This window comes from Accipiter gentilis, chromosome 25 (genome assembly GCF_929443795.1).
Source record: "Accipiter gentilis chromosome 25, bAccGen1.1, whole genome shotgun sequence".
Classification (NCBI taxonomy): Eukaryota; Metazoa; Chordata; class Aves; order Accipitriformes; family Accipitridae; genus Astur; species Astur gentilis.
The window spans coordinates 11,006,287-11,019,824 of record NC_064904.1 but is presented as its reverse complement, the minus strand read 5'-3'; the positions used below and the strand labels follow the sequence as shown (position 1 = coordinate 11,019,824).

The following is a 13,538-nucleotide window of genomic DNA, read 5'->3' as shown; positions in this document are numbered from 1 at the left end:
AAGAGTTTCTACTTGACACTATCTTCTCTCCTGTGAATCAAGACTTTGCACTCCTGTCAGAAAGGAAAATTTGTTCCAAGAGGACACTTGAATGAGAAAGACAATTTCCATACATTAAAGTTTGTACCCTGGTAGAAAACTGTTCTGTTCTGGTGCAAGAGGGGCCAGGTAACTGGTTAACTTACTTGAAGTTCTAGGATTAACATTAGCAAAGCCAAGCCACAGTTGCTAGCTTCTCTTAGTTTCCATTTTGAAGAAAGATCTTTCTTCAAACATTTATCTCAAACACAGAATCATGAATAAGAAAACATCTGTTTTAAGCACATGGAATCTTTCCTAATTCCCAGAAAACATACCAAATACCTCAGCATACTAAAGTTTTATATAAAAGTAAGTAGAAAACAGATTAGGAAAACCTGAAACAAAAAAAGGCTTGCTGCTTAGTTTTTTTCAGCCTCACTACCCTATATGATACAAAAAGAAGGGGTGGCTGGTCTCCTCTTTTTATAATAAATTAATGTATCCACTATTACCTGATGTTACTATTCAAGAAAGTCTCATCCTTTACTCTGCTTATGGTTAAAGATAGGATGAAATAGTTCTGATCTTCAATGCCTTCCATATAAATGCAGACTTACAATACAGAGAACTGTCTCCAAGAATACCTAAACCACAAAATGACCCCCCTGAAGCTTCCCTACAAAACTACTGAGACACTGTTACCGTAAAACATAACATGCTCTTTCCATGATATCTGCAAAGTCAGCTGTACATCTTTTCTTTCATTGGACTTTACTGTCTCCAGCTCCTCAGTATTTTATACTTCATTTCCTCTCCTGTATCTACAAGCCAGTAAGGTAGCCTCTCTGGATACCACACAGATAGTTGGATTTGTATCACTACACATCTTCTTCATTCCATTCATCTGGCTCAGCTCAAAGAAGCTTCTGGATGAAACACTCTCTGCCTCTTAATCTATTCTATACTTCCCATAGAGTCTCTAGCCTATCACCACCACAGTATTTTCATTATGCAGTTCAACTGTAAGCAATAGCTTAGAGCAGGGCTGGTCAAAGAGCAGGATCCTTCTGAATTAATAGTAAATTTTGCACAATTGGGATTCGTGGGAGATCTGGCAATGTCTCTCATACATCTAGGGAAGGTTTTGTACTATTTATTCTCTCCTTTCTTCTCTTCTTCCTTTCACAGTTTTAAGAAATAGTGATTGCTTTGCTCAGCTAATTAAAATCACACTCTTCTTTCTCCAGTTTTACATTAGATACCATCTTCTCCTAGTAGCAGGAGTTGAAATTCACCTTCATCAACACAAGCAACCAGAATTTCATACAATATTAAAGCCATCTTTTCAATGCCTTGTACAATGGCACTAAAGACACTTCCTTATTTCTATTGGTAATACTCATTTGATACGTCTTTGAATTGCATTTATCTCCTATTGCCTTCAACAGCTGTATCACAAGCTGGCTCAGCTTATAATCAACATTACACTCTGGTTATCATCTTTTCAAAGTTTTCTGGCTGAAGCAAAAATTCCCTAACTATGTATTTTTCCAATTAATTTTCACTTCAGTTACTGTTGTAATATCAGCTTGTTTCTCCATATAAAACACTCTGATTATGAACAATGATGCCTCCCAACTTTATTATGAGAATTTTGCCATCATGTACATGCTCTTACTTCTTTGTCCCAACATCACCAATGAAAATAGTTTCCAAAACCACTCCTAGAAGACCTCAACTTGAAGCTCTATTCTCAACAGTTGTCACAGTCCCTGTAGTCATTAAAATATGTAAAAAGTTTCCGAGAACTAAGCATTTTCATTCTCTCCCCATTTCAGAACAAAATGAGTTTAAGGTTCTATAACTCCCTTAGTTAAAATATCTATTATATCAACTTAAAATTGACAGTTCGTACAAGGACACAAACTTAAGTTACTACCAGAGTGTTACACTAGAAAGGCTGAGCACCTGAATTTCAAATAAAGCTGCCTATATAATACATGTTATCCATTAATGTTTTCCCACTGCAGGGAAACAATGTTTTACTTTAAGCAAAACAAACAAAAAAACTCCCTAGCACAGAAGTCTACTACCTCAAAATTTCACAAGCTTAAACTGAAAGTAAATTGAAGCAGATGAGAATTCTCAGGTTTGGGAGGGGTGGGAGGGGTGTTGTTGGGGTGAGGTGTGTGTTGAGTAGCACTCCTGCACGTTTTTTCTCTATCTAAACACAATCAAGGATAAGCCTTAAGAAAATACCTGCCTGTCACTGGAGTCACAGGCAGTCAAAGGGGTTTTAGCAGAAGTTCTCACTGTTAGGAATACCGTGAATTAAAAAGCAACTGATTTCAGAATAGTAGAGAGTGTACCAAATATTCGCAGACACTGAATAAAGTTCATGCTGCACTACTACTTATGGACTGTCAGATGCTATGTAAAGAATGTATCACCTTCTGTAAAGGCTGGAATGCGCTGAAGCACACACTTAGTCTCTTCACTTTTGAGGAACTGAGAAAATTAAGTGTACTGTAACAATTACCTCTTAACTACACTTCATCATTAAGTTCAGCAAGGTTCACTTAAGATTTATGCTTAGTTAACTGTAACTCCTTTCTCAATAGTTACAATCTAGTAAGCTGTAACAGATTCATAGCCCTAAAGTAAAAAAGTAATAGTTATCTTTCTGATCTCCTTGTTCCTTATCCTCTAGTGGATCCTTTAATTTCCTCCTACAGTCTAGTCACACTGTTGCCTACACTTACAATCAGTCCTTTCTCACCTGTTTTTAATGCTGAATGAGGCGTGATGCAGATGAGCTGAACAAAGATACATATACTAGATGTAAGAAACAAATTAAATTAAGGAAAATAGGTATGTAAATATCAAATGGATTCCAAGTAAAAAACACACATTCTGGCACAATTCAGCAACTATTTTCATTCAGGTCACAGACTCAGTTGCAATACTTATTAAACAGTAAGTTACTTTCAGTGGGAAATTGAATTGGCTCAGCTCTGTAAACAAAACTGGTTAGAAAATTATACTTGCTAAAGGTGACTCTCATTGAAATTAGAGCTGGCAGACTGCTTTTAGATGGCCCCCAAAACACGGAACAAACTGGAAACATTGCATGACTTAATGACATTGCCATCTCCCAGTTGTTCATCTCCTCCCCATGCACACGTAAAAAAAGTTACCTGACCTGTAGGACTAGTGTTCTAGTCGGTCACACCTTCAAAGGCATTACTTCCACTTTAGTTTTGAATCTTACTTTTTTCTTCTCCGAAACATTGGTATTGGTTTTGTTACAATATCAGAAAAATGCACTTTAACAATACATGCACACCTATCAACAGCATTCTTTGAGGTTGACTGCATATACAGCTTGCCAGAGACAGAACTGCTGCTTTTGTTTCTTCTTTCAATTGATTAGACATCCAAGTACCCTTAAAATACATCACACAAAATTAAATTCCCTGTTGAAACACTAAGGCTGCTGTAGCTTCATCACTGAAGTTGTTCAAATTTCATTTCTTCTAACTTTAAAAAAAGATCAAAATACAGTAACACTCAAAAGTTGGTTTTACAAGTGTGTTTTATGGCAAAAAAACCCCAACATCTGCAGTTCCTTGACAATACCCTAATCTTTTCTTCCAATTTTAACACTGAAGCTTAAAGTAAAACATTCCTCTCTTTAAGGGTATTCGTAAGTATTGAAACAAAGAAAATATACAGAGACTTTAAACATACAAAGAACAAAAAACCTAAACCCGGACTGATTCAGGGAATCAGCATTAAAACTACTGATTTACTTGAAATTTGCAAGCTACTATATGATCATTATTATTAAATTAGAGCAAGTTCAGTTTCATGTAGACTTGTCAACAGGTAGAAGTGAACTACAAATTCATACTGCATAACAACATATCTAGTGTAGCTCTATTGTACTAAGTAACACACAGTCAAGAAGTAGTAGGTTGAGTTTCCACCAGTCTACCACCCTGGTATTTATCTTTGAAAATTTCCCCCATCCCCTTTTCAGCACGTAAGAGGAAAAGTTATTTCTTCAGGAGGGGAAAATAAATAAATAAATAAATAAATAAAAAGCAGCAGCAAGAGAGCTCAGGATCATCTGTTGCTATAATAAAACAATGTTTCAGTCCAACAGTGTAAATTCACTGCTTGTAAGAAAAAAATTATCTGTTACAGAAAAGCAGTCTGAGTAATTGGAGTAGTTGTACCCTGCATTGCCTTGTTGCTATAGAAACTTATTTCACTGTAGCAGTTAATTGTTAATTTTATTTTTTTTTTATTACAAAGCTCAATAAAAGTCAAATACACCACAGTAATATCTGTCCAGCAAGTCAGAATTATGTCTTTTCTGGCTACTGTTGGATTTTGCAAGCCCTACAGCAATGCCAGACATTTTTGATACAGTGTTTTTATTAAGCCCATAACTCCATCAGGTTGCAGCACATTAACAAGATATTACTAGAACAAAGCCCTAATTACTTTTGTAGTAAAAATAAGATGTAACTGGCTGTTATCCTAAGAGCCCCAGAACAGTCCTACAGAAGTTATGTGAATAAATTATCAACTAAATGTATAACCTATGCTCCAAAACCAGAATGATGCCCACTGGTTTATGCTTTTTGTGGTCATATTTAGTGACAGACAGATGACATATTTGCCTTAACTCTTGTCCTGAAGTTGTTAATTTGCAATGCATCTTCCTTTTGGGGCTGAAGACATTTCATAACAAGCCAACCCAACCAGACAAAAAGTGTTACGCAACAAGAATAGGAGCACAGGCTACTAGAAGACAAATATCCAGGACCAAATCCCTAACACAGACACACTGCAGTGAACTCAGACTTCCCACAATCCCATACATACAAGTTCGAGGATAACACCTAGTCTGCAAACCAGAATCCTGCTTCAGAAGTTCTAGAGCAAAAGGCAGCATGTTCCCAATTTCAGCACTAGTTTTCCCAATAGCCTTATTTTAAAGTAAGCAAAGTATTAAGATACTTTAAGTAATAGTAAGTGCTGCCAGTACACTGGTACAGGTACTATGTGGGGGAAAAAAAAACCCTTTTGCCTGTTATTAATGACTTTCTTCAAAAATTACCACTACAAAGCTAAAAGTGTTTAATGTACCAAAATGGTCATGTAACATTGTCTTCTTCCTCAGGCTGATTTTTGTCTCAAGAGTAGGAGGCAGTGACCAGACTTCGCTATTGTCACCTACTGATCTTCTTGCAGACAGTAGTGCTGACCACTGAGTAACTGCCCACATCTCAAGCATTTTGCTAAAGGTCCTAACAGAAGCCTGTATGAGGGTGCAGAACTGAACACAGGCTACTGACAGAACACAGCCCAGCTATTAAATCATTCCTCCCATTGATGTGGGCATACTAATACTATGCGTGCTAGGGATTTCTGCTGTCAAAAATAATCATACCTTTAACCAGCACTGACATCAGCAGACTGTCCAAATCTAAATTCTCCTTTATATCAACTTGTGCTGGAAGTGCCACAGCTGCAGGACATCTACTGATCAGAGGTGCTACAAATGAAGAAATGGATCCCAAATGACTGAAGAGAAAGCACAGGTAAAGCATTTTCTAGCATCATAAGACTGGACTTCTCTGAGCACTGATCTTACTAGCTTTCCTCTTTGGCTCTCTTACATACAAGCAAAGCCTCTATCAATTTAGGACTAACAAAAAACAATACACAGATCCACTAGATCAATGCCAGCCCAATACTTTTTTGCAAAAGGTGTTACCTATTGCCCAGAAGGAACAGACATGCAGGCTGCTACAACGCAAGAGTTAGAGCGCTAAGCAAGCTGCCTCTAGACTGCTGCAGTAACTTAATTGACAACAAGCACCTTGTTACTCTTAGCAATGAGGAAAAGTATGAGTCATCTTGAGCATCACTAAAGGCAGCTTCATCTGGGCATCTATTTGAGTTGTTCAGAGCAGTTGTTTGCCCCATCTCTCCGATTCAAAAGTGCTAACGTGTGCCCACACTTAACCATCCCAGTTCAGTCTAGTGCATTTATAGAGGCTGCACTGTGGCTAAAACACAGAACTACACTTGAACAGTCACTTCACTAGCACAGAGTCTATTCTGCCAACACTGTTAGAAGGTTGGAAACTTCCACCTAGGACAGCATCTTAAAACTTTGCAGGTGTTTGCTGACTACATGACACAAAGCCCTAAGTTATTCTGTACAAGGGACAATAGTTTCACTGCTGAAGGCGAGAAAGGCAGGCCATTCCCATGTTTTAAACCAATGTGAACATAACTGGACAGTTTTCCTTTAGAGGGGACAGAGCGTAAATTCACATTCTGAAGTAATGGCAACATTTTGCTAGAAGTCACCTGTTGAGATATATAGCTAATGCTATTAAACAGCAATTATTCCCTAGTCAACCCATGCATCTTTCTTTTACAAGCCCCGCTCTGTATTTCTGAACGTCTTATTTGACAAAAAATTCCTCTTGAATCAATACATCACATTGAATAGGCACACTTAAAATTATTTGGTTATTTATAAGCAATAGAGTAGTAATTTGAACTGATACATACTGACACATGCACGATGGGCTATAAAACAGGTTAAGAAATACTGCATTTGGCAGTATACGTGGTATCAAACTTCAAAAGTGGTATTGCTTAACCATGCTACTATTCCTGCCTTCATAAATTATTTTTTAAAGACAGATCCTCTTGACACTGTAAGTGCAAGCAGGTAGCTACTGAAGGTCTCTGGCCCACTCGCCTCTTAAAAAGGGAAAAAAAAAAAAAAAAAAAGAAAACAACAAAAAACACCAAACCAAAAAAACCCAAACCACAAACCAAATAAATAAACAAACAAAAAAGCTCTATAAATACTTTTGTTTAAAAAGGAAGTCTGAAAAATAAATCAAACTGTTTGCTATATAGATCCTAGTAGGAAAGGTGGAAATCTGAAGCAAAATGCAGACTAAGCCTCTACCTATGGCTTCACAATACAGTATTAAAGTTGATTTTAGAGGTAGTATTTCAGACCAATAAATTATGCAAATCCAAACATCTAAACTATAATTTAAAATCTTATGAACATGATACAAAAGAGAAATCATTGCATAATTCTTTTTCTATAATACTGAGGACAGTAACTAATAGAAAACCAGAAAAGTCAAGAAAACAAGAAAAATACAACTGCCAAAATTTCATATTAATGATAGCTTCAAACTTGTATCAGGGTCATGCTCCAATATCCACCTCAAATCTAAAGAAAACCTGCACAACTTCTGTAAAAGTCTTAGTTACAAGAACTGTGACCGAAAAAAAAAAAAATCCTCAGAAATAAATTGCCATAGTTAAAATATGACAGGACTATGACTTGTAGGATTACATATTTGTTACGGTTACATTTGTAACTCAGTAAGAGAAGACATTTATGTTACCCAGATTTACTGAGTTATCCTTGTGACTGTGCACGCTCAAGTGTCCTTAAGGCATAGTTCCAATAGTTAAGCTCACCAGACTTGTGGATTTTTAACAGATAGTTTCAATATGTATTGGCATCCATTCAGTCTCCTGTTGTCACTGATCCCTTTTTTAGTTGAAAGGAAGCATTAAAGTCATAAACTGGTGTCCTCTCAAAGTTTTATATAGTATCACTTTCCTGACAAAATGTATGTAAGATAAGAAGAATTACTTTTTTTTTTATTCCTAGGAGCCTTGGGATAATGAAGTTTGTTCATAACATCTAATGTTTTCTCACTACTCCAGGGCATTTTTAAGTTAAAGTTTTTGCTTAGACTAGCATTTAGACTAATACAGCACTTCACATTCTCTAGGTGTACAAAAGTTAGGCATTATTAAACAAAGCACTGCTTAATACAGCCACCTTCCAAACCCACACAGAGTTAAAAATAAAAAATAATTTTTAAAAATTATAAGCATTATTTCTTTGAACATTACAGCCACATGAGAACCTTATGATTTAACTCATGAAATTAAAGACGAATTATACTTGGTAAACCGAACCTAAAATCAATTTGCAGAAAGTATCTATCAGAGATCTATCATTCCATCATGAACAGCTTTACTGAATAATGCAAGAGAAAAATCCCAATGCAAGTTATGACACTGCCACTGGAAAGACTTCAATTGTAGCGTCTGGTGGTCCTGCCCACAAAACTACAGGGCTACATCTAGTTTACCAACAGTCTGCTGAACAGAAGCCGGAACAAGCAAAAGCAGCTGCTTTAAGTTACAAAGGGCAAGAAACAGGAGGGATATAGATGCTAGAAGATGGGCCGCATATACATTTGGACTTAAAAGTGGTGTGAGGTAATGAAAGAAAAATACTCAATTTCTGAGAAGGACCCAACAGAATATTATTAATTTAACTTACAGTATGGCACATTTAACATTACTGTTTAGCTTCCTTAAGCTTTCTAAGAGGACAATGGCATTATTAGGCACTACTGGCGCTAAATGGCACTGTTTCCAAATAGTAATTTGTCCAAGTGTGTCAACTCATAGTCATGACAACTGGACAGCAAGTGGCCTTTGGATACAAGTCCTTCAAAAGATAGTATTTCAGATGGTTCCCTTTAGCCAGAGAACTACAATAATACTTTAAATTAGGGTCTTAAATTTGATTCTAGAGTGTCAAACAAGACAATTATGGCTTGCAGTCCTGTCAGAGATGGGTCTAGACAACATTTAATTATTTTTGAGGCATCTTCAATGTACATTTAACCATTGACAGTTAACTAAACTGTTTTGCAGACTGTCAGATGTCAAAGCATGCTGCAAACTCCTTGTAATTTAATCACATAGCACAACATTTTTGTAAATATTCTGACAAAGCTGGCCCACAAAACTCACTACAGACACAGAAGTGTTTGTTACACGACCATTATTCACATCTGTGAAGCATTATGACTAAAATTTTGTCAGTCTGCAAAACAGTAAGTACCACAATTAATGGTTTTACAGTAATTTAAATTCCCCCAACTGAATTCATGTAAGTGCAATATTACTACAATTAAACTTCAATATGAAACAAAAAAACCCACCAAATTATACCTGCAGTGGCAAAAAAACAAAAACACCCACCCACCAAACAAGCAAACAACAACACGCACAAAAATTTACTGTCTATGAAATACTGCATATCAATTTGGGGATTTGGCCAGCATAGCCTAGTATTCACTCTCAAACATGCCAGCCAAACAGGCAGCTACAGATAAATGAACTATTACCTCTGAGAGCAATCCTTCAGAGGATATACTGCAATGGCTTACTGAAGTCAAACAGTTGTGATATAGGCTTGAAGCACAGACTAGGAGAAGTAAAAGCACTACAGACTAATGCCACTATCTACAACTCAGAAGTAGCCCCCAGATAATAGTCATCTTGCAAGCTCCATCAAGTGCAGATATTTCATTCTCTTCCACAGCAAGAAACATTTAAGAGTGTAACAGTGACATTTTAAAGCAGCCATTTAGTCTTTAAAGCAGCTTTTTAGTCTTTCCTCTTACTCAAGCCAGTCCTAGTTGCTCTATATAAGCCTCACAACAAAGTTAAACACTTAAATCTACCTATACTTCTGTAATCTACACTAGCTCTTCACTATTTCCTTCAGAAGCATCATTGAAAGAAAGGGATTACCAAAAAAACCCACCCTGCAGAAAACTCTACAGGAACGTTTGGTAACATGTCCTGTTGGTCCTTAGTACAGCCCAGCTAGAATTAAGAAAGGAAACATCTATCTCCATCATAAAACTCAAGGTGGCAAGTATATCCATCCATTAAACACCTGAAACAAATTCCCAAGAGACTTTCAAATACCTCCACAAGCAGAGATCAACAGATAAAGTACTACTGATCTAGCCACAAGACCTCCCTCCACAGGACTGGCGAATACAGTCCCAACAAAACAACTACCACCTACAAGACAGAGAAGAAAAAACTCAGCAGGAAATTAACAGAATTCTTGAAAAAAAGAAATCTACAACACCCTTTTGAAGAGAAACTAAATAGATTTAGTGTCACATACAGCACACCCAAGAAATGTGGACTACACAGATTCCTCCAGCACAGAAAAAGGGTATCTTCCCAGTTGCAGGATGGCACCAGATAACTTTGAGAAAAGATCTGCTGTCTATACTGTGGTACACCAGCAATCTGTCATCTCTTCGACAACAAAAGTGATGTTTCATTCTGGTATAAATAAAATTTTAAATGCAGAACATTTTGTAGTAGAATTCGACAGTCATAGTAGTAATATAATATGTGTATTACCAGTAATATACCATACTTTCCTTGGTATCAAAACCACAAACAAATCACACTGTAAGCACCTAGACAAAGTGGGGAAAAAAGCACACAAAGTAAAGTTGCCAAAAGCAAGCACCAAACGAATCTCATTGTCTTCTGAAAAAATAACTGGACTAGAGAAAAAGGTCAGCAGCAAATGCAACACAGTAAGTTCTATGAGATACTCTCCTTAATGGAAGAGAGTACACATCAAATTTGTGAATGACAAGATTGCAAAGATTTTTTTGCAGTATACAGCACAGAATTGGAAATAAAAACACTCTCTAATAAACTTAATAGAACAAAATTCAATGAAAACACTACGTGGCATTTATAAACAACAAGAAAATCAAAACATGGAGAAAAATGGAGAAAAACAGCAATATGGTAAGAAACAATCCAAGTCAGTCAACACTGAGAATGATTCAAAAATGTCAATATTATTCAATATGTTAGTGAGAATATTAGAAGACAGACACAGCAGGCAATAATTCTCACTTACTCTGCACTGAAGGCACAGTGGAAGTACTATATCTAGTCTAGGTACCACAAATGCAAGCTAACAGAAGCCAATACAGAGGAGAGCAATCAAACATTTGGAAGTCATGATCTGAGAAGAAAGGTTAAAAGAACTACATTTATTTACCTTAGGAAAAATGAGAGGAAAAATTAACAAGTTTTCAAATATGTAAATGCTAAAGGTAACAGTCAACAGTTCTCTATGTCCACAGTAAATAACAGCATTCAGCCTGGGATTTGGGTTGTTTGGGTTTTGTTTTTTTCATTGAACAAGAAGTTTAGCTAGATATTGGGACAGGGGGGAGGAAAAAAGCCTGAGCACCAAAACAAGTTATTTAGGAATAACTTTTTTTTTTTTGTGGAATTCTTGTTACTGCAAGTTTAAGAATTGGTCACAAAGATGTAGGTATACTTCCCTTTGCTTCAGAGCAAGTGTATCTTCAAAGATCCTTACAAATCTCAGCATTTTTACAGCTCATATATGCTATTAAAACACACACCTTTTTCGAAGGCCTGACACAGCTTAGTGATCTCTAAGTATACAGTAATATAAACTCATCTTCCCACCACTTCCTGAGAAGATTTGATCTTTTTCTCTACAGATTCCAGGTTCCAACCCAGAACTCTCTCATACTACTCTTCCCAGAGCAATTTATTAAGCACAGTGACAAATGCCACCCATTGTAATTCTGTTGTTTTAACAAGATCCTAGAGGAACAGTCTATAGAATGAAAGTCACCACCAAGAATAACACTTCTCAACTGGACAACAAAGACTCCAGTATCAAGCCAGACATAAAAAAGGTAATTTAGAGAACTGCAAAGGAAGGAATCCTACACATCGTCAGTATTTTTACTGATAACCAGGGACTGCCAGTACGCTAACTCTTAATAAAAGAAGTTGAGATACGAAATCACTTCTATCTTAGTACAAATATAATTACTTCTAAGCCACTTGCTCAACATAAGGTTAAAAAGACAGTCAAGAAATTCTGCCCTCCATGCCTCTGTCACCTACATATGTTTCTACTCCAACAGCATTACAACATACTATAATATTCCAGTTATTGACAGACTGCTGCTTCAGGTAGCTGCAGGTAAAAAGTAGAACTAAAGACAAAGCCTCTTTTTCTGAGAAAGAAGTTCCAAAAAAAGAAACAACCAACATTAGGAAAGTCTGTCATATGTTAACAAAGACAGTAGATAGCCAGGATTTAAATACAATGCAAAAAGTTTAACATAAGGTAATAAGCTAAACTACACATTCAAATTTCGTAACCTCCCAATATGTTACATAAAAACTAAGACTGTGCACCATGCAACACTATGGCTAATACGTACCTGTATATGACTGTATTGCAGTGACAGTTGCAGACTAACTTGCCCAGAAACCTTTACAACATACAGAGAATAATACATTATCATACACACAATTTCTTAAAGGAAAATACACTAGCTTCCTAGTAAAAAGGAAAACAGATTTGATAGTTAATGTCAGCAGCAATCTAGAAAGCCTTGTTTTGTCAATCGTTCCTAAGGCAAGGAAGAAGAGATACCTCTCTCCTTTTCTAGCCTAATGAATCAACTAATAAGTCATTTTGCAAAGCTAGCCACAAACCATATTTAAGTACCCCAAGACTGTCTACATCACTGTTTGAGCAATAATTTTTGAACTATTACCTTATAAGCCTACTCCATGAAGAAGCAAATGCCTAAAATAATAGAAATGGCTTCCTTTAACACCTTTAACTCTCTTAATCAAAATTAAGTCAACAATCCCCCAAGAACAGATCACTCTGAATCTGACTTAAGGCTAAAGTAAAGGCTTTATTCAGGAGAGGTCTCGTAAGGCAGTGGATCTGATCTGACAGCCCAGGCCATTGAAGCGGGTAGCTTTGTTCCTTCCCCACTCAGCACCACCACCCCTTTCTTTGCTCTCACTGTGCCTGCTAATATCCGACCCCAAGATGAGACAGTTCAACTCACCAAATCAAGAGAAAATCTGCCCAGAGAAACAGCAAGTACTTTGCTGCTGGTTTAGCAAGCTGAACTAGCTCAACCAGAGGTTGAGCACTGCCAAAGACAGCAAGGAGATAGGAGTGCACTGCCAAGAGGATACTAATACTGCTAGACCATCATTTTCAGCTGTCACTAGATCAGTTGAGTTCATGAAAATTTACCCCTTCTATTTAACCAGAGATCACTGTACACATCTAACCTTAAAGCCAAAGTTATGGAAGACTGAAAGGGAAAGCCCACTGACACTCAGTGCAGTTGAGAATAATTATATACTTACATAAGTAAAGCAACCACATCTCATTCCATCACAGTTTTATTTCTCCTTACTAAACTATAGGTTCATTTCTTTTTTCAGTGGATCCAAATCAGAAAGCAGCAGTTTTCTGGAAGCCTGCGTTGCCTTATTAACACAAAGAGAGCTGCATAAGTTTCATTATAAAAACAACAATGCACTGGCTCATAATTAATGTGCTTTCTATGACACAGAAAACATGAAAATATGGTAACATGTTTCATGGTAATGGTAAAGTTTAATGGTAACATGGAAACATAAAACAGTAAAAACTCAGCTTCCTTTTTAAAGTTGTGAAGAACAAAGTTGGGAGAAAATACCTTTTTCCTTCAAAAAGTCTCTAAAGGCAGCTTGAA

General features: G+C 36.6%; 1 protein-coding gene across 8 annotated transcripts in view; it reads right to left on the bottom strand.

Annotated features, from left to right (window-relative positions):
* The window catches only part of WDR20 (WD repeat domain 20), a 47,913-nt gene that overhangs the window by 30,942 nt on the left and 3,433 nt on the right, over window positions 1-13,538 (bottom strand). Inside the window, exons 2-4 of one of the 8 annotated variants that reach the window (XR_007509640.1) lie at window positions 13,168-13,290; window positions 12,213-12,263; window positions 5,113-5,590 (exon numbers count right to left, since the gene is read on the bottom strand). The exons of 6 other annotated variants lie outside the window; for them this stretch is intronic. Coding sequence is in view for 1 of the 2 variants with exons in the window: in XM_049829055.1 (XP_049685012.1) it covers window positions 13,222-13,290 (69 nt within the window). In the remaining variant the exon portion in view is untranslated. Of the gene's footprint in view, window positions 1-5,112; window positions 5,591-11,078; window positions 13,291-13,538 lie in introns of those variants that run through there. One more of the 8 variants, XM_049829055.1, reaches the window with a different exon arrangement.